General features: G+C 42.1%; 2 protein-coding genes across 5 annotated transcripts in view; both read right to left on the reverse strand.

Moving 5' to 3' along the window:
* dip2bb (disco-interacting protein 2 homolog Bb) overlaps positions 1-7,132 on the reverse strand; it is a 57,235-nt gene extending 50,103 nt beyond the window's left edge. For both annotated transcript variants that reach the window (XM_049577667.1, XM_049577666.1), the window contains exon 1: positions 6,526-7,132. In XM_049577667.1, coding sequence (XP_049433624.1) covers positions 6,526-6,610 — 85 coding nt within the window. In that variant the 5' untranslated portion in view covers positions 6,611-7,132. The remainder of the gene's footprint in view (positions 1-6,525) is intronic.
* Positions 7,133-9,422: 2,290 nt separating this feature from the next.
* atf7b (activating transcription factor 7b) lies at positions 9,423-18,047 on the reverse strand. 3 transcript variants are annotated; one of them, XM_049582847.1, is made up of 12 exons: positions 17,964-18,047; positions 16,818-16,879; positions 16,380-16,476; positions 16,074-16,201; positions 15,817-15,942; positions 15,499-15,656; positions 14,146-14,239; positions 13,902-14,021; positions 13,170-13,319; positions 11,745-11,933; positions 11,517-11,622; positions 9,426-11,389 (listed from the first exon to the last, which is right to left on the reverse strand). In XM_049582847.1, exons 2-12 carry the CDS (start codon positions 16,863-16,865, stop codon positions 11,154-11,156), a joined length of 1,452 nt encoding a protein of 483 aa, XP_049438804.1. In that variant the 5' UTR covers positions 16,866-16,879; positions 17,964-18,047; the 3' UTR covers positions 9,426-11,153. The 3 variants fall into 3 exon arrangements, with proteins under 3 accessions (XP_049438787.1, XP_049438804.1, XP_049438797.1); XM_049582840.1 differs by lacking the exon at positions 17,964-18,047 and having other exon boundaries at positions 11,251-11,416; XM_049582830.1 differs by lacking the exons at positions 13,170-13,319; positions 17,964-18,047 and having other exon boundaries at positions 9,423-11,389.
* Positions 18,048-18,152: the final 105 nt, after the last annotated feature.

Consider the following 18,152-nt stretch of genomic DNA (forward strand, 5'->3'; position numbering starts at 1 on the left):
GCAGGCAGTCGGACTTGGCATTTCTTAATAATTCAGTGAACAGCACAGTGACCTGACCACTACTTAATGCTTTCCTTCCACCACTGTCATCGCTTTGTGTTGTTTTACTTTCAGACACAAGCTGCAGAAGTAAGAAAACAAACAGATGAGAGGGAGGTTGATTTGAATCCCTAGAAGGTTTGGTGAAGCACAGCTTTAAAGCCAGAAGAGGTCCAGAGCCCACCTGCAGTTCACTGTGGACTTGAAAGTGAGATGGCTCAGCTACCCAGCTGACGGTGCGTGTCCGCGTGGAGGTGTGCGCTCGAATCTCATCTAAATTATTCAGTCTGTTTTGTACACAAGGCTTCAATGCATCCTCAGTGTTTATGTGGGGGTCTGTGTGCACGGGAAATTAGACACATGAGGTGTTATATAATACTTGTCATTCATTTCCAAAAACGTTAGAAAAAAAATATGAATGCTGTTGTTGTGTTTCTGTGTGACATGGACGGCAGAAGAGTCCTTCTGTTTTTTGTAGTGTAAAACGAACAAAGTCTGTGGCCTGGAGCGCTGGCTGGAGATCAGAGTACAGCTCCTCTGCAACAGTTAATGAGCTTTTAAATAGATAGGATAAATCAGCTTCCTTCCTGTCTCTGTCAATGCTGCGTGTACACACATGCATGAATAACTGCTCGCGTAAGCACAGCGACACATATGGGCTGCACACACACACACACACACACACACACACACACACAGTCAGTGTTTTCCAGCCCTGAAGGATATATTTGGTGATATTTTTCATTTTTGTTATTGTCGAGAAATCCAACAAAAAAAATCAAAACCAGCAAAGAACTAATTCTTCGAACAAGTACTGTCTGTGTATCCAAAGCCTGATATTGATCAGTCTTCCTCTACTGTGTCCAAAAACTTGAAAAAACACATCAGTAGACCACATTGTTCTACTGGCTGACACGTTCCTTCATCATAATGGACATACACTGTAATTAATATGCCACTAGGGCTGAAACCCACAATTATTTTCATTATGCATTCATCTGCCAATTATTCTATCAATTTATTGTTTATGCTATAAAATGTCAGAAAACAGTGAAAGGTTCTTGTTATAATTATCCATGATTTTCTAAAACTCATAGATCATCAGCTTACTATCATGTATGACAAAGAACAAACAATCACATTTCACGAGCAGAAAATTGGCTAAATGTGGTATTTTTGCTGAGAAAAATGACAAACAATGTATCATTTATCAAATTAGTTGACGGTTAACTGTCAGTTGATTGATTACTTTAACTATTTCAGCTCTAGATCCCACATACACCATCCAGCTGCCATAAATACTCATTACTGCACTTATTACCTCTGCTTAAGAGGTTATGTTTTTGGTTCAGTTTGTTGGTTTGTTTGTCTGTTTTTCAGAGGGATCATGGAAAAACTACTGTCCCGATTTTCATGAACCTTGGTGGAAGGGTGCAGCATGGGCCAAGGAAGACCACATTACATTTTGGAGCAGATCTGACAGGGTGGATACACACATTATTATTATTTTGTTTACATTGCGAGATAGGGCATTTGGCCTTGGTGGAGGTCTGCATTCTCCAAGTGCCCTTCTAGCTGTATATTAATGCACGACTGAAAATAGTCCCAAACAAATGCACTATTTACTTCTCTTTGTGTAATGAAACTACAGTCCCCAGCTGTTTCAGGAAATGAAAATTAACAAACGGGCTTGGGGCTGAGTGCCACAGACAAGGTTGTGAAGCACAGAGACGGAATAATGCATTGTTGGTTTTGGTCTTTTCGTGGAATTGTTGTCAATAAGTAAGGCACTGACAGACAGATAAAAAGAAGGCAGTGGTGGTGTCCGGGTGGTTGGGTGAGAGAGAGAGATCCCCAGCAGCAGTCCTGGCCCAGTGTGACTCACAGGCTAAATGAGCCAGGCGTGTTGCCCCCTGATGCTCTGTGACCTAGATTGAGAGATGCAGGCAGGACCATAATCTCTCATGTCTCTCGCTCTCTCTCAGTATAGAACAGGCTGCCGAGATGAAAACCTGCCTCTCCACAGCAGCAGCAGCAGGAGAAGTAGCATCGCAGACAGGCGGCGGGATGGACGCTAGTCACTAGAAAATCCACACATCCACTTACCAGCCCGAGCAGTTACAGCAGAGAACGAGACAGCAATCAAATTAAGGAGTAAAGAAAATTACTACATGGAGCTGTGCAATCTGTCTGCTTTACTGGACATGTGATATGTTTGTAGGCATTTAAAGGGACTGTGCAGATGGCATGCATTATAGGCTCTGAGAAAGGCTGTGTGTCACTTGAAATTTATCAATAGTGCCGATATGACATCTGAGTTTCAACACCAACATGCTTGTAGCTATGCTATCGGCGAGGCTCTACGGTCAGCAATGACAGTCTCTGTCGGTCTCTCTGATAACCACTATTGGACGGATTGCCATGAAATTTGGTACAGATGTACACGTCCCCCTCAGAATCAACTGACCTGCTCTCTAGCACCATCATTAGGTCCAAATTTTAATGTGTCCAATACTTTATGACCAATTATCTGCTAAATTAGAGACATTCCCATCAGCCTCGACTGTACCTTGTTTTAAGCACAGATTCATTAATGTTAGCATGCTAATGTGCTAAAATAAGATGGGGAACACAGTAAACAGTATACCTGCTAAACATCAGCATGTTAGCATACTGGCCTTAGCATTTATCTTGAAGCACCGCTGTGCATAAGTACAGCCTCACAAAGCCACATTCATGCAGCCCTCAAATCTGCTGAAAGCTTTAATACACTGGGGACGCTCTTTTCTTGCGAGGTACAAACCACGAAAAGTCGTTGCCATGTTATAGCCTTGTTATATTTATCTTGTGATAGAAATTTTAAACGGTCTGCTGTCAACGTCAAATGTTTCCCTGTGGTATTGAAAATCAATATTTTTTAAGTTACTGTATCCGAGTTTAGATATTACTTTATTGTGACAACATTGTTTTGAGTATTTTTATGCAGAATGTGAGTATTACGCAGTAAAAAAGCTATGTAAATTTTTTTGGAACAAGATCGATTTTTCTGAGCTTTTGCTCCGAAAAAAGGCATCCACCAATCTAGTTGTGCAGAACGGAGGTGACTCCCCAACTTCAATGGTGGACCCATTGCAACCATTTGCAACTGTTCCAATTTCGCATTGGAGCCAGTATGACTAGTTTTGATGCGGGCAAGTATTTTGCATTTTTGTGTCACTTATTTGTCACATCCCCAGTGTGTAAAGGCCTTACTTTGGTAATTCTTTCAACTTAAGAGAAAAAACTTACAAAATGTCTTTTCTACAAGACACTTTTTCATAATTTAACAAAAATGAGCCAAATGTCTCAAATGTTAAATGCTGTCAAAACACAGACAGCCATAAAATGTGTTTTAATCAAATCAATACAAAATAAGTAAAAAACACTATGAATCTGTCCTTTGATACCAACTATCAATACTCTGTGTGACGGACACATTTCTGAGATCAATGCCATGCACTGCATGCCGTCTTGTGTACAGCATCTGTACAAAGCAAATCTTTTGCACTCTGTTGCTGTCATACACTCACATACACAATAGAAAAACAGGAGCTGCAGACACTACGATGCCCACACACTCACAGGCTGAGCAGCTTAAACAGTTGTAGTTCAGTGCTCTAAATTCCAGTCCGGCTCAATCACTGAGTCTTTGATCCCCTCAATGGCTTTCTTTGTGTCCTTACAGTCATGGAGGTTAAAGTAGGTGGAGTTGCTCTTTCTCGCTCTCACATACACACACTTGCACACAAATACAGACAAATACACACACACACTGCAGCCCACAACTACTGCTGTGAAAAAAAACTGCTGATGCATATTTTCTACTGTTTGTTGCTAGGGGAGTCGCATGTAGCAGGACAACAATGGGGTGATTGTTGCCATGTAAAAGATATCCATGAGAAGCTTTCAGACTCATTGGGGCAGCCAGCTGCTGCTCGCCTTGTCCCGACAGTGTTGAGCAGACGGCGAACGCACTTGATCGAAGTAGAAGACGTGGATAGCATCAGGGCATCTGGATAGCACCGGGCATTTTTAATAGCAAAAGAGTGGACTCTGATCTAAAGTTACAAATGATGGAGCCTTCGTCTCCAGCAGAGGGTCAGTCACCATGCAGGTGTCAACTTACCACTAAGACTGTCACAGGTGACTCTGACTGTACTCAAAGATGTCTGGTTGTTCTGTCATTAGACCATCTGACCAGAGCAAAGCAGCAGCTGTCTGCAAGCTGTTACATTAACACTGAAGACTGTAAACAGAAGAGGACGGAAGTCGAGTCACATGACTTCAACTCAATCCTGACTCCAGGCAATTTCCTTACCTTGAGACCTGATACACATACGAAGTACTGATGACAGGTTTTTACGTTTACTTTCCAAAAATAATCACCAGTGCTGAACAATAAGTCCAATGGACAGAAAATGAATTGTCAACAATTTTTATAATCAACTTATCTTTTTTTCTGTCACTGTCAACTGAATTTGTTTGTGTTTTGGACTACTAGTTGGACAAAATAAGCAATTCAAGGACTGGACCTTGAGGTTTTTGAATTTGTGATGTATATTTTTCATAATTTTCTTTAGAAATAACTCAATTGATAATGGAAACAATCACAAGTCAGATCCAATATCTGCTTAATAACCTGAGGATTTAACTAAGTTAAAATTGGTACCTGTTTTACTACAACACTGTGGTTATGTGTGATTTTGCTTTGGCACAAACATGGGAGACTCATGCAAACAGTTTCACAATCAAAGGCTCACTATTTGCACTCTATGGCACTAATTTTAAGCACAGTTAAACCTAACAAACCAAGGGCTTTTGCAATCATACCACAGCCTCAAACAACAATCCACACCAGGTTAATTCATCTGTTACTACACCTGCTTTACATCCATGACAAATGCGTGAGTGAAGTGTTGTAGGATAAATATTGTTGTTATTAATCTACAATTACTGCATTTACATTGTGCACTTAATTACACAGTGATTTCCCATCATCCGCTGCTTCTCACCCTGTTGAGTAAATTGAACACAGGCTGAACATCCCCTCCTCCATTACCCAGGTTCATTATCTCACAGTAAATTGGTGTCTATTATTAAACAGAACACACACTTGCCTCTGCAGTAGCTCAGGTCAAAGCATACCACAGCCTCACCCTGTGACACCCTGTTAATTTACTGATGTATGACACAGAATGAATGAAATGCAGTAAACTGTAAACACTATGTAGGATATTGTTGAATAACAAACTTTCACATCTTTCAGTTTCTACATTAAAGCCCTGAGCTTGGTTGTACTTTAAGATACTTAAGTGGAACAAGTGACCGGAAATATCAGCGAACTCTGCAGCCGCCGGTTGTACAGGAAACACTGCCAGCTAGTTTGTCTATTCAAATCTTCAAACACATGTCATGAATGATTTGTTGCCTTTTCGTGAATGAAAGAAACACAGTATTGACTGTGACTCTGTTACTGTAATTAAAATCAATAACGTAGGCTTAATAAGCAAACAGTAATGATATTGGTTTCTAAGTTTTTCATGTGACGCTAAGTTTCACCTGTTCTTCTACATGGACAGCTCCAGGTATCTGTGTGTGTGTGTGTGTGTGTGTGTGTGTGTGTGTGTGTGTGTGTGTCTGTGGTGCAAGAGGGGACTGAGGCATCATTAGTGGCCTTATACATCTCCCCTGCTTGGCTCTCCATGTGAAACACAACATTACTCATCCACCCCCGGGCACCTGAGAGCTGCACAGCACCAATCAAGCTGCTGCACTGTGATTCACAGTGTGAGGAGGAGACTTGCATAACAGCCATATTCCCATTTCCTACAGTCATTCTTATAACATATAACCCTCCTAATATATCTGCTGCAGTTTCAGGGTTCAGACTCTGAGAGCAGCCGAGTGTTGGAGGGGAGAGACAGCATCATTTAGTGTCCACTGAGGCTGCACACGCACACACACGCACACACACTAACAGGGCCTCCGGGACAACAAACTTGACCCATTTTCATCGGAGTGTATGTGCAATATAGCTGTGATGATGAGCAATGTATGACACAGTGTGTACGCAGGCAAATAATGTGGATCAACACAAGAACATGGAGGAAAATAAAAGACTAACACATGCCAGACTACTAACATAAACAGGCTATTGTTGATAGCATGTGTCGCAGTCTATGCAAATACATGATTCTTTGTCCAGTGCAAGCAACAGAGATAGTTGATGGGGAAATGACGGCTTGAAAAGGAGGTCAGTGTGTTTTTATCATTTGTTGTAGTCGTGCCCCGGATCCACTGCAGCAGCTCTGTCTCACCCAGCTGACACAGGACGGCTGTTTATGGCCGATTTCATGGGAACACGCTCAAGATCCCACTCTTTAACTTCCGTTTGCATTGATCACCGCGGCAGCTTAAACTATTAAACCCTCTGTATGGAAACCTTACCTTCGGATAGCTCCAGATCCAACTCCGCCAGCTGGTCCCTGACCTCTTTAGGCAGAGCCGACAGATCAACGCCGCGGTCGGCCATCGTTGGAAGCACAGCAGCCAGCGGGATGTTTGCGATATATGGGATGACGGCAGGTACAGTCCAGCATGAAGCTCAGAGCAACAAAATCAAGATGTAGTAGTGGTGGTGTTTACTCCATCTTCGCGTCTCCCCGACACCGCCATGACTGTGGGAGATGGGAACAACTCGCCAGAGGAGTCTGTCAGTCACATGACCGGGGCTGACGGTAATTGCTGTGACAGGACGGTGGGATGAAGCAGACTCTCTGCTCCCTCTGCTGTTGTGTTTTTACTGCTGGGAGGAGAAACGGCATTCCTCCAGATCCATCTCACCTGCCGCCACCCTCCCCTCAGGTGGAACCTGGCTCCAGTTTGCGTACTCTTGTTTGTACCAGTCGTAAATGACCGTTACACCGGAAAGCTAACAGTTAGCATCCGACTTCTCGAAAAATAACCCCAGTGTGAACTTTGAAAAAATACTGAAAGTCGTCTAACAATACTCACTGCTGTTCTGGAGGTATTTCCAGAAAGTTAAAAAAAAACATTTTAAACCACCTGGATAAAAAAAGTCTGTTGCAAAATAAAAGAAATGAGATTTTAAATCCATTATTTACTGCTACTCTACAAAACAAAGATGGCTGCCGGAAATGACCCATTCTTGCTCTGTGCAACAAAATTAAACATAGAAAATACAAAGAAAATTAAAAGTTTTATTATCCCCAACATGTATCGTACGGTATGATGATAGTATGCTGCAATGTAGGCTATTCTTTAATATTTCATTTTTTATGGTATTTTCTTATAAAATAATTTCATATATCTTTTAGTAACATAATCTGTTAATATTTTCCAGTGTTGTGGAAAACGAACAGGAATATTCTTAAACTCTTGCTGCAAAAACCAATGGCTCTTAAGGGACATATTAAAGTTGAAATTTTAATTTAACTGGTTAAAAATAGGCCTTTATTTCAGCCCCAGAAAATTTTTACAGGGATGGCAGGTGGATTTACCAAAAAAAAACTTGGGGTGGCACACCAAAACCAAAAGCCATACCTAAATTTCAGGAAATGCTATTATGCTGTTACAGTATACACTAGTTGAAAACTATGTCTATGTTGAAGGATCACTAATCTCTATTTGAAAGGTATCTACCATAGACTGTATAACAAGATGGACACCATATCTCCACTTCCTCCCACTGTACAAAAATGAAGCCAAGACAATCTGGAAACAGCCGTTGCCATCTTGCAATGGTGATGTCATTTGGAGCGAGAGCCTGTGCTGTAGAGGTCTCTGCTATATTGAGTTCCTGTCCTTACACCCATCCAACCAGTCACAAGCAGCATAATTGATCGCAAGCACAGCAACTGATACACATAGTCCTCAATCATGTCATCAAACACCTTTTTATAGCATCAAATAACAAACATCAAACTTAACAGAACCCTTGAACATACAGCAGCATGATAAGAACTACCTAAAATGACAGACATCATCTTCTGGAAAAATGTATTTGATGTGTTCTTTGACGCTTTAGTTTGGTCCATGTTCCATCAGCTAACATGGAGGGAGCAAGGTTTATGACCTATATTGCAGCCAGCTACCAGGGGATCGAGATGTTTTGGCTTCACTTTTGGTGAGCTGTCATGTTGCCCATCTTTGTTCTACAGCCTATGATACCTGCGTATGTATGCAGAATCTGTAGGCGACAGGACAAGATTTTGGTATCCCAAGCATTCTGGTCTCTGTTTGTCTATTTGTAGTCCAAGCAGTATGTACCAATCATGTTCAAATGCATGTTCTGAATCCATAAGCTACATTTGCTTTTCTTAAAGTTTGGCCTCCAGAGGTTTATCATCATCAGACCAATGACCGATGTGCTCGAGATTGAGGAATCACATGTTGATATACACTGGTTTCTTTTTTTTTTTTTTTTTTAGCTGTGATTAGTAATTATCTGATGTGCATACACTAACAGTGGTACAGTTAACATTTTGAGTTTCACAGCAATCCTGTTTCAATGAGTTATGTATCTGTATATACATTGGGCAATTCATTGTTCTTCAGATAGACTGGTTGTCCTTTTTCCTTAAAAAGACAAATATACAGCTTTAATTTGAAGGAGTACACTAACCAGAAACAAAACTTCTCAAGTTTAAAAACACAAATTATTTTCCATTAGTTACATCAGGGTGGCCATGGCCCCCTCTCACCCCTTGGGGGCGCCACTGGCCACTGTAGGAAAAGCCTGATGGCTCTGTGATATTCAAGTGTCCCAGTGAGAATGACAGCGAGCCAATTTGCACAGTACCAGGACTCTGAAATAAAAGCAGCTGAATGGGTTTCAGCCATCATTCATTATATTATTTACACCTGTGCTTTTTTTTACTGACAAGTCAAAATAAAATGTCTTCTGTGGAAAAGGCCTATCATGCAGCAGACTGAATATTTTTGTCAAGATGGTTAGAGGAGTCTTAAACGTGCAGTAAGAGCAGTGAGACTAAATGATGCTATGTGTAAAACAATGCTGAAGGGGTTCTGCACAGTTGATTATTCTGCGGTCATCACTGTTGGCGACCCCTGTCACATACAACTAGTCATATGATCAATTCTTTATGTAAAAATATGAATTGTAGCAGCTTTAAGGAATTTAGAAACACAGCTGCAGAGCAGCAGTCAGTGCTTTAAAACAGCCTTCAGGGTTTTTTTTTGTTTTTTTTTCTTGCAAGGATCGCTGGATGTTGATTTTCTGGAAAAACTGCTGCTTCTGTGTGACTCAAATGCAACAACTATACATGAGAGGCACCAAGTGGGGGTGGGTGGAAACATGCTGATGAACATTTCTTTTTCATTAATTTATTTTATTATTTGCCCGAGACAACTTATTCATTAGTTGAGACTATACACAAGTAATTTTTCCCATCCTGAAGCCTGAGTATTTGACAAACTTTCCATACAAGATATCTTTGAGACATTTTTTCATGTGGTTCAACCTGTGTTAAACACATACAAAGACATCTAAGCTCTTTCACAAAATAAAAGGGACATACTAATCACATGATGGAAAAAATAAACATCTCAAAACAATGACGTTATTTAAAAAAACAGTGAGGAGGGGGGAAAAAAACACAATAGTCCTGGAAGTACAGTGGCATAAAATAATTTGCAATTCAAAAGTTAAATTTCAAAAGAAGCACCTTGCACAAGTATTTAAGTCTACTTCATGATACAAGACAGCTTTTCAAATGTTGGAAAGCAAACAAGACTAGGACATCTGTAACTCTCGACAGATGTGCACTAATCACCAGTCCCATTCATTCAATTATACTCATCTTCACATTTTCTCTGGTCATCTCATCACTTTAGCTTTCAACTGAAATAGACCAAACCCCTCTCAGTGGCTGTGCTACACACAACAAATAAATGCAAGAACATTGATATTCAATAGAAAAATATATTGCACTACTCTTTCTTCAACTGAAATGCCAGGGTATATGATTTAAAATCTATTCTGTTTGATTATCATTTAAAGGCCTTCTAAAGCTAACCATTTCAAGTGTGTTACATTAGGACTGAGGATGGAATCCTTACATAACAAGGACAATTTTTGCATCAGTAATTTGATGTTCTGAAACAGAAGAAAAGCAGATCAACGAACAGTGATATAGTATGATGAAGCACAAACAAACAGTGGTATTCTTCAGCCTTGAGTAATCCATGCAGTCAATAGAGTTTGATACATACATGACTAATGTACTGACATCCATTCCCAATGGGTTAAAACTGATGGTAAAAAAAAAGTCAGGCACACACTCACAGGGTAAACTGTGTACACATCTATAATTTGGTTTGTTAAATATGCAATCGGCTGACTAAACTGTCATGTGTATTTAAGGAGAAGTAACTCAAAAGGGAAAAAAAACAGACAGAAAACTAAAAAACAGGTTTAAAAGTAAACATAAAAAGAGCAAAAGAGAAGCTCTCCAGGCTGCCTTTTACTGAAATCAGCCAGCCAATCTCTCACCGTACTTTCATTGCATCAGCACACATCATGTCGACGAGCTGTATCAGCCATAAAAATCTTTTCATACAAATGAAAAATACAAGTAAAATTGTCAGCCTGGAAAGCAACCAACCTCATCACAGCCAGCGTGTGGGACTGAAGTTGGACTGAAGCTGCATTTTTTTAAGTGAATCAAAATAAACGGATAATTCCGACATAAAAAGTTTTCATTCATACTTTTCATCCCAATCTAAAACCTTTTTCAACTGTCACGACTGAACACGAAATTACCCCAGACCCTGCAGAGTGAGTGTCCGACGTGTTTTTCATATTTACATACAGAGAGTGATGAAGCGTCTCTGAACAGGGAGCCTGCTGGGACAGGAGGGTTGACGGAGGCACTGTGCCGTGTCTTTGTGTGATTATCATTGGCTGTGAGGGGACGGGAGGATCATAGTCTGGGGGTGGGGGTGTGAGGGCGGGTCCCTCTTTTTCAAACGCTTTGCACCAGTCCGGCCTCCAAATGCCACTCGAGTTCATACTGGCTGCCTGCGTCAGCACATCATCTTGGGGTTGACTGTGACTGCGTCGCCATGACGACCCCTCCCGGTTGGCCCGATCCCATGCCGGCAAGGACCGACATAGCCACCGCCTCTGCAGCGCGGACACTCAGCCCGTTGATGGTGGCTCCTGGACTGGAGGCCGGGGCGGGTGGTGACGGCCCATGCTGGATAACCGCCGCTGGGGAGCCGATGGGTTCACTGGGAGTATCCCTGGAGGTTTCCTCTCCTCCTGCAGCTAGAGACAGAGAAAGAAACATTCACCCTTAGAGAGGTGAGCGAGTAAAAAGAATGCATTAGATGGATGAGATGATAGATGGATCCTGATAAAAGAAGTGGCACAGTGCAGGAAGCTCAATGATTACCTAGGAAAGCCGCCTTCTTCTGCATAATAGTGACCGGGCAGTCTTTGTGGGCGAGGAGGAGCTGCTTCAGTTGTGCCACCTCGTTCCTTAGTAGAGTTACTTCATTCTGAAGGCAACACAAAACATACAGCACCCAAATCATACCAAGCAAGCCCCAAGGAGACCAATGTGTGTGCATGTTTAAGTTACAGATACAACGCTGCAGTGACAGGGACATAGAAGACTCACCGTCAGGGACACATTCATGTTGGCGAGATCATCTGCTTTCTTTTCCAAAGAGTTCACCCACAGTTTCCGTTTTTGCCTGCAGCGGGAGGCGGCTGCCCGGTTTCTCTCCAGGAAGCGCTGCCTCCGCTCGTCAGGGTCCATCTCTGACGCTCGCCGCCGCCGGCCTCCCGTTGGCTGAGCAGGGGATACCTAGGGAATGGGGGTGGGTGGGGAGTGACTACTTTTAGGCTACATCCAGACCCATATGTTTTCATTTTAAAATGCATAATTATTACGGTTACGCCAATAATTACGGTTATCCACACTACTCTGGAGTATTCAAATGCTTAAAACTACGACTTTCAACAGTGCTGCTGTGCTGACCCCTTCTTAGTTTGAAAACTAAGGGGTTGCACTTGAAGGGCACAAATGGAGACTTTTGAAAACCACGACGCATATGCCATTGTTCACTTCCCCACTGGGTCTCCTCGGTCATTACCATGGCTTCCTCTGGAGATGGATAATGCTCCCGGTACCACTCTATATGTCGACGTATTTGCTTTGCTTTTTGCTTTTATTCAGAAATGATTCAACATTTCTGTATCAAATGTCAAACTTAAGCATTCAAGACTAAAACTCTAAACGCAATACTAACCTTTGATACTGAAATATCAACTTAACATTCCTTTAGTGCAGTCAAGTACTGGTTCCTCTTTCTCCAAGGCATTATCTATTTAATTTAATGTTTCAGCGTATATTTGAGTTGGCTCAGAGGCAGTGTTGTGTTAAGGAGCACAGAATATAATCAATATACTGTAGCAGTGACGGACTCAGGATCTTTGAAGGGCAGGGGCGAAAAGGAAAAAAAGGGCACCTACTGCATGACATGGGGACAAGAGGGCAGCCAAAAGGGCACATCCGCTCGTTTTCATCATTCAAGAGGACACTTTAGCGTGGCGTTTTCAACAGAGGCGGCACCAGGGGGTGGGGGGGCGAGTCCATTAGTGTACTGTAGTTCACTATTAACAACTATACTGCATGATACTATTAAAACTACACTTGAAAGAAAGACCAATAAAGAACCCATGAATCCACAAAATGTATCTTTATCGGTGTGGGCACCCACTCTGAAAACAGTGCAGCACATTATTTACAGTAACCTTTCATAAAATTATCAAAGGAAAATGATGAAAACCACTTAGGCAGCAAAATCTGCCTCTCTGCTGTCCATCTATAATATCTGCTCAATTTGTTCCAAATATTCTTTGCTTAGGCTGACGGGGTGCGTGTTTGTTATTCAAGACAGATTCTGGATGGAGTATTATTTCAGGTACCCATATCAGCATGTACATTCATGGCAATAAAAGGTTCCCTGTACACTGTGGGCACTTCCGTGTCTGATCCTGATTAGGATCTGTATGAAAGCGTATGTGGCATGTATATTACCTGGGGCTGGGCAGGTGATGGTGCATCAGAGTTTTGAGTGGGTTGCTGGCTCTGTTCCTGTCGCTGGGGAACAGCAGGGATGGATCCTGCCCCCCCACCAGCCCCATCTTGTGCTCCTGGGCCTTGCTGAGTTAGAGCTGCCTTCAGCCTCTAAAAAGGCACACAGACGACACTCTGTGTAGATCATTTCACGCTCAGCCCGCTAAAAGTGCCGTTAAAACAGCTTCTTATACGACATGTTTAAAGTGTAGAACCTATTTTACAAATGTAACTAGAATTATTATTTTATCCTAATAGCTGTTTGTGTGAAGTTTTGTAAAAATTAACGTATGAATTCTTGAGAAAATGTTTTGTGAAGTCGCAGTGACTTTGACCTTTGATCACCAAAATCTGATCAGTTCATCAATCCAAGTTGTTTGTGCCAAATTTGAATAAATTCCCTCAAGGTGTTCTTGAGATATTGCCAAGAATGAGACAAACACATGGTCACAGTGACCTTGACCTTTGACCGCAAAAATCTAATCAGTTCATCCCTAAGTTTATGTGGACGTTTGCGCTACCCAATCCCATTGGGACTTTCTTGAGATATCTCATTCACAAGAATGGGACGGATGGATGCATGGACAGACGGGAGTACAACCTTAAAACACAACGCCTCCAGGTCACAGCTATCAGCAACACAGAGGCATAATAATGCCTACAAAATGATGCAAATATGACTGATCATCTCACCATCTTGGTCTCAGAGTGCAGACTGTAGCCAGATGGGGAGGATGACCCACTGCTGGCCCCGCCAACTGGAGGTCCTGGAATCCCAGGGATGTTAGGCACTGAGTTTACTGGCCTCGCGAGCTTCACATTACAACAAAAACACAAGAGGGAGAGGGAGACAGATAGAATATGCTCAAGTTAAAGAAAAATCCTTTGAAGAGTTAAATCTGTTATACATTTTTTCCAAGTTTTGAAAATGCCTTACAGATATAACTGAGGTCATCTGGGGACTGGGCAGTAGAGGGACTGTCTGTCCATTGGGGAGGTGCCTCACCAGTGGATAAGCGCTTGTTGGGGAGCTGTTGAAAAAAACAGATATTAGCAAATGGCTGCTCCTCCATTCTGTGCCCACTGACAAAATACAGATTGAAAGACAGTGCATTTTATTGTGCCAATGGATGATCTTTGTAAGGGCTAACTGTACCTATCCTCTCAAGTCCCAGTGAAATGATAGTTGGAACAAAAGAATATGTGAGCGTGGTATGATCATGAGAGGGATTTGTGGTTTAGTTTAGGACTAGGTGATACAAACCCTTTTTGTTGCACATACTAGAAACTATGAGTGGGAGTGCTAGTGTCATCTGAGGGTTTCCGAGTAGGTGCCATTGGGTTAAGATTGGATTGATAGAAAAGAAGGAAAGAACTGGGATAGACTGAAAAGTAAGAAGGAGCATGGGGAAGGCAAAACCAAGGTGGAACATCTGTTTGGACTGAACTCTCTCCGACCAGACCAGGCTGCACATTCTACCTCCAGCTACTCCCTCATTTTCATGTACTGGGGTGAGTGTTAGAGCTATATTTGATTTGAGCGCAGGCACAACTTAGTGAGTCTCTGCAGAATTGCTGCAGTATGGTTCTCCTTCACCTGCATTGTTAAATCATGAAGCAGAGGATGATGGAAAAATAAATTAATAAACAAACAAATCCACAACCACGCTCTTCTGGAAATATTGCTGACCTGACATCTCAACATGCACCGTCTCAAAAATGCTTTTTTATCGATTCCACACAGTGACCGGATTATGGGAGGATGTGATGACGAACTGAGACAATAGCAGGAAAGAGAAAATCTCAACAAAACAACCTGAATCTAAATAAAAACAACAAATAGAGCCAAAGCAAGAGCAGCTGCGTCATACAGCTTTGCAATGATTCCTGTCAAACAGTAGCCCCAGTCACTCTGGGATACAGAATTCATGAAGTAAATGGGGCCATCTACAACACTGTATGCTCACAAATACATCTTCTGACCACACCTCTCGATGATGCAGTTAGCCCAGCGCTGAATATGTGTTGCATTTATATTACCATCAATCTAGGGGCCCAAGAATGGCCATGACGTTATTTGTAGCTTGCAATAATCCAGATCTAGAGAAGGCATTTATGGTTTGACACAAGATAGCCAACAGCTATACGGCCACGTTGTCTATCCCACAAATATCAAACATCTCTCCACATCTTTCTGTGAACATTTTCCAGGAATTACTTCAGTTTTAAGATGTTTCGCAAATACTGCCTCAAGCCTCATGAAATGCAACAGGAACACACTGTAGTTTACCCAAGCTGCCTGTTGGAGGGCGGCGCTTGCGTGATGACAGATGTTGGAGATGGCAGAGTTGGGTGCAGTGCGTCATTGCTCAGGTGAAGGGGAAGAGAACCTGGACGCACAATGGTTGGAGTGGGAGCTGAGCTTGCCACGGGCTTTGTGAGAATCTCCTGTTGACAAATCAAACAACAATATTTATTTTCCACTCATGAAATGTATTTTGTCTGCATGAACAGGGGATCACACATTGATGCTCAATTCGCAAGTCTTATGCAAGAGTAAATCCGTAAAGAAGCTTGATCGCCCAAAGCATTGTAAACTGCTTCTCACCCTTGAGTCTCTGCTGTTGTCTGACATGCTGGAAGAGGAATCTGGACTTCCAGGAGAGGAAGAATCAACTTGTAAAGGGCCCTCTTCCTCATCTTTTACTTCAGACGGTGTTTGTAAAGGTGCAGCCTAAGCAGAGAGCAGAAGATTCATTTCAGATCATCTAAAATAATAAAATGGTGATATTATTTTTATCTGATAACCCAAGGAAACCAAAAGTGTGCTTCTTATTCAACGTGTGCACTCATGCTTTTTCTCACTGGGTGTTTTGTCCTGTGGTCGTCCTCATGTGCTTTTGAAAACTCCTGTTCAAAGGAGCTGGCTAGCTCATTGAATAGCCCAACCTCCTCACAGTTCTTCAGGAAACGTGTGGGTGTGGGTGTCTGGTCTGCAACAAAAAGAGAAGAAACATATATTACATTAGTCGAGAGGGTAATGGGACAGAAATAGTTCATATATCAAATCATAGTTCTATATCAAAACAGATCTTCGGGGCATTGACAAATTTATTACTCTTCAGTTCAGCTTCATTAAACACACTATAATGTCAATAGTAATGTCATTACCTGCAATGATAACAGAGTCTGTTCTGGCAGGACCAAATTTTAATGTCATTTCATGCTTGTGTTTGTGGACTGACAGGTGGTCTTCATTTGTGAATCTCTGCAAAATAAATAAATCACAGCAGAGAAGAAAAAAATAGTAGCATTGAAGTAAAGAATATAAACTGTAGCATCAGTGTGTCTGCCATGTTGCTGACAAATGACAATGATGGAAGAATCTGTGCAGATATTCCACAGTGAAGTAGAGCTTGATCATTGTCTGCTAGTTTTGGCATTTGTGCAGTATCTTGCACAAATGTAAGTTCAATTGTAGTGAGGCCATAAAACAATAAGAAAGATGTGAGGATTAGTTTTACATATCTGGAGTGAATAAGTAGAGGGTGACAATACAACAAAAGTCTAAGAATGTTGAGTAAGACTTGATGTGTTCAAAAATCATACCTGCCCACATCCAGGGGCAGTGCACACAAATGGTCGATCATCCCCCATCTCAGACAAATGTTCTGCAAGAGGGAGCAAAATAAAAGAGCAACTTGTTATCTGCTGTATTCATCTATGCATATGAAGGCAATCAAACAGCTGACGCACAAGTTTCTAAGACAATATATATATATAACTGGTAATGGCTGGATGCTACTGATTGTTTCAGTATCGTAATTTTTCTATAGATCATAACCAGCTTTAGAAAATGATCACCCAGAAGCAATTGGCTGATCTGAAAATACTCGAATGTCACTGTTATTTGTGTGTAAGCTTGTGTTTTATCTTGCTAATGTATCAACCTGCAGCATCAGTCTCCATGACATGAATACCATGCACCTGTTGAGAACTACAGTCTCTTTAGCGCCATTAATTGCATATGCTCCCCTGTCACCAAAAAGACAGAAAAACATCCTGGTGACAGCTGGTTAGGAGGTAAACAGGCCACAGACTGACGGCCTGTTTGGAGCACTTGGTCTCAGATAACCGGGACTGGTGATAAATGGGAGCGATGAGGCAGCAGAGCCAAGGCAAGCTACCACGCAACCTACCCTACAGTGTCATCAAGTCATTGGCGCTAGCTGGCTGTCACCGTCGAGGTCGTTCGGCCGTGTAGCTAGCTTGGGTGGCTTAGGTTACGGACTGTGGATAGGTTAATGCCAATTATTTGGCTAGCGCTGACTTTATGAAAGATGGGCCTTAGGCTAGCATAACCTTATCGATAACCCCACCGACATATTTTGTTTCCGAGAGCTGACAGCCATGTCATTACAACGACCGTGGACGCTAACATCACGGTAACTATTAACAGATATAGGACGACCTAATACACCTCGCATAGCTACAATTTTAGTGTAGCTACCAGTCACAACACAGCTAGCTAAGCTAATGCTACTCGAAGCTTCGTTTAGCTTACCTTGTGTGTTCACACTAACAGCTCCGCCAAGTTAGTAGCTTAGCGTTAGCATGCTAATGCTAAAGAAAGCTATGCTCGTAAACTGACGTGCAATCCCGAGAAAACATCACACGTTTTCTGAACATTGACTCAGTACACGTCGCAAAATGTCACATTTTTCGTTAGATGAACCAAATAGTGCCTGAACTCACCCGACGTTTGAACAGCCTCTTGACTCCCCCCTCCCTGCTCCGGACAGTGCTGCTGTGCTGCTGCTGCCTGGCCGTTGTTGACACTCTGACACTTCCATTAACAAAACACCGCGAGAGCTGGAAGCTGGCAGAGTGTTACGTAACAGGAGTGAAGTGGGAGAGAAACGTGAACGTGATGCCAAGTCCGCT

The sequence above is a fragment of the Epinephelus fuscoguttatus genome, linkage group LG1 (assembly GCF_011397635.1).
Source record: "Epinephelus fuscoguttatus linkage group LG1, E.fuscoguttatus.final_Chr_v1".
NCBI lineage: Eukaryota > Metazoa > Chordata > Actinopteri > Perciformes > Serranidae > Epinephelus > Epinephelus fuscoguttatus.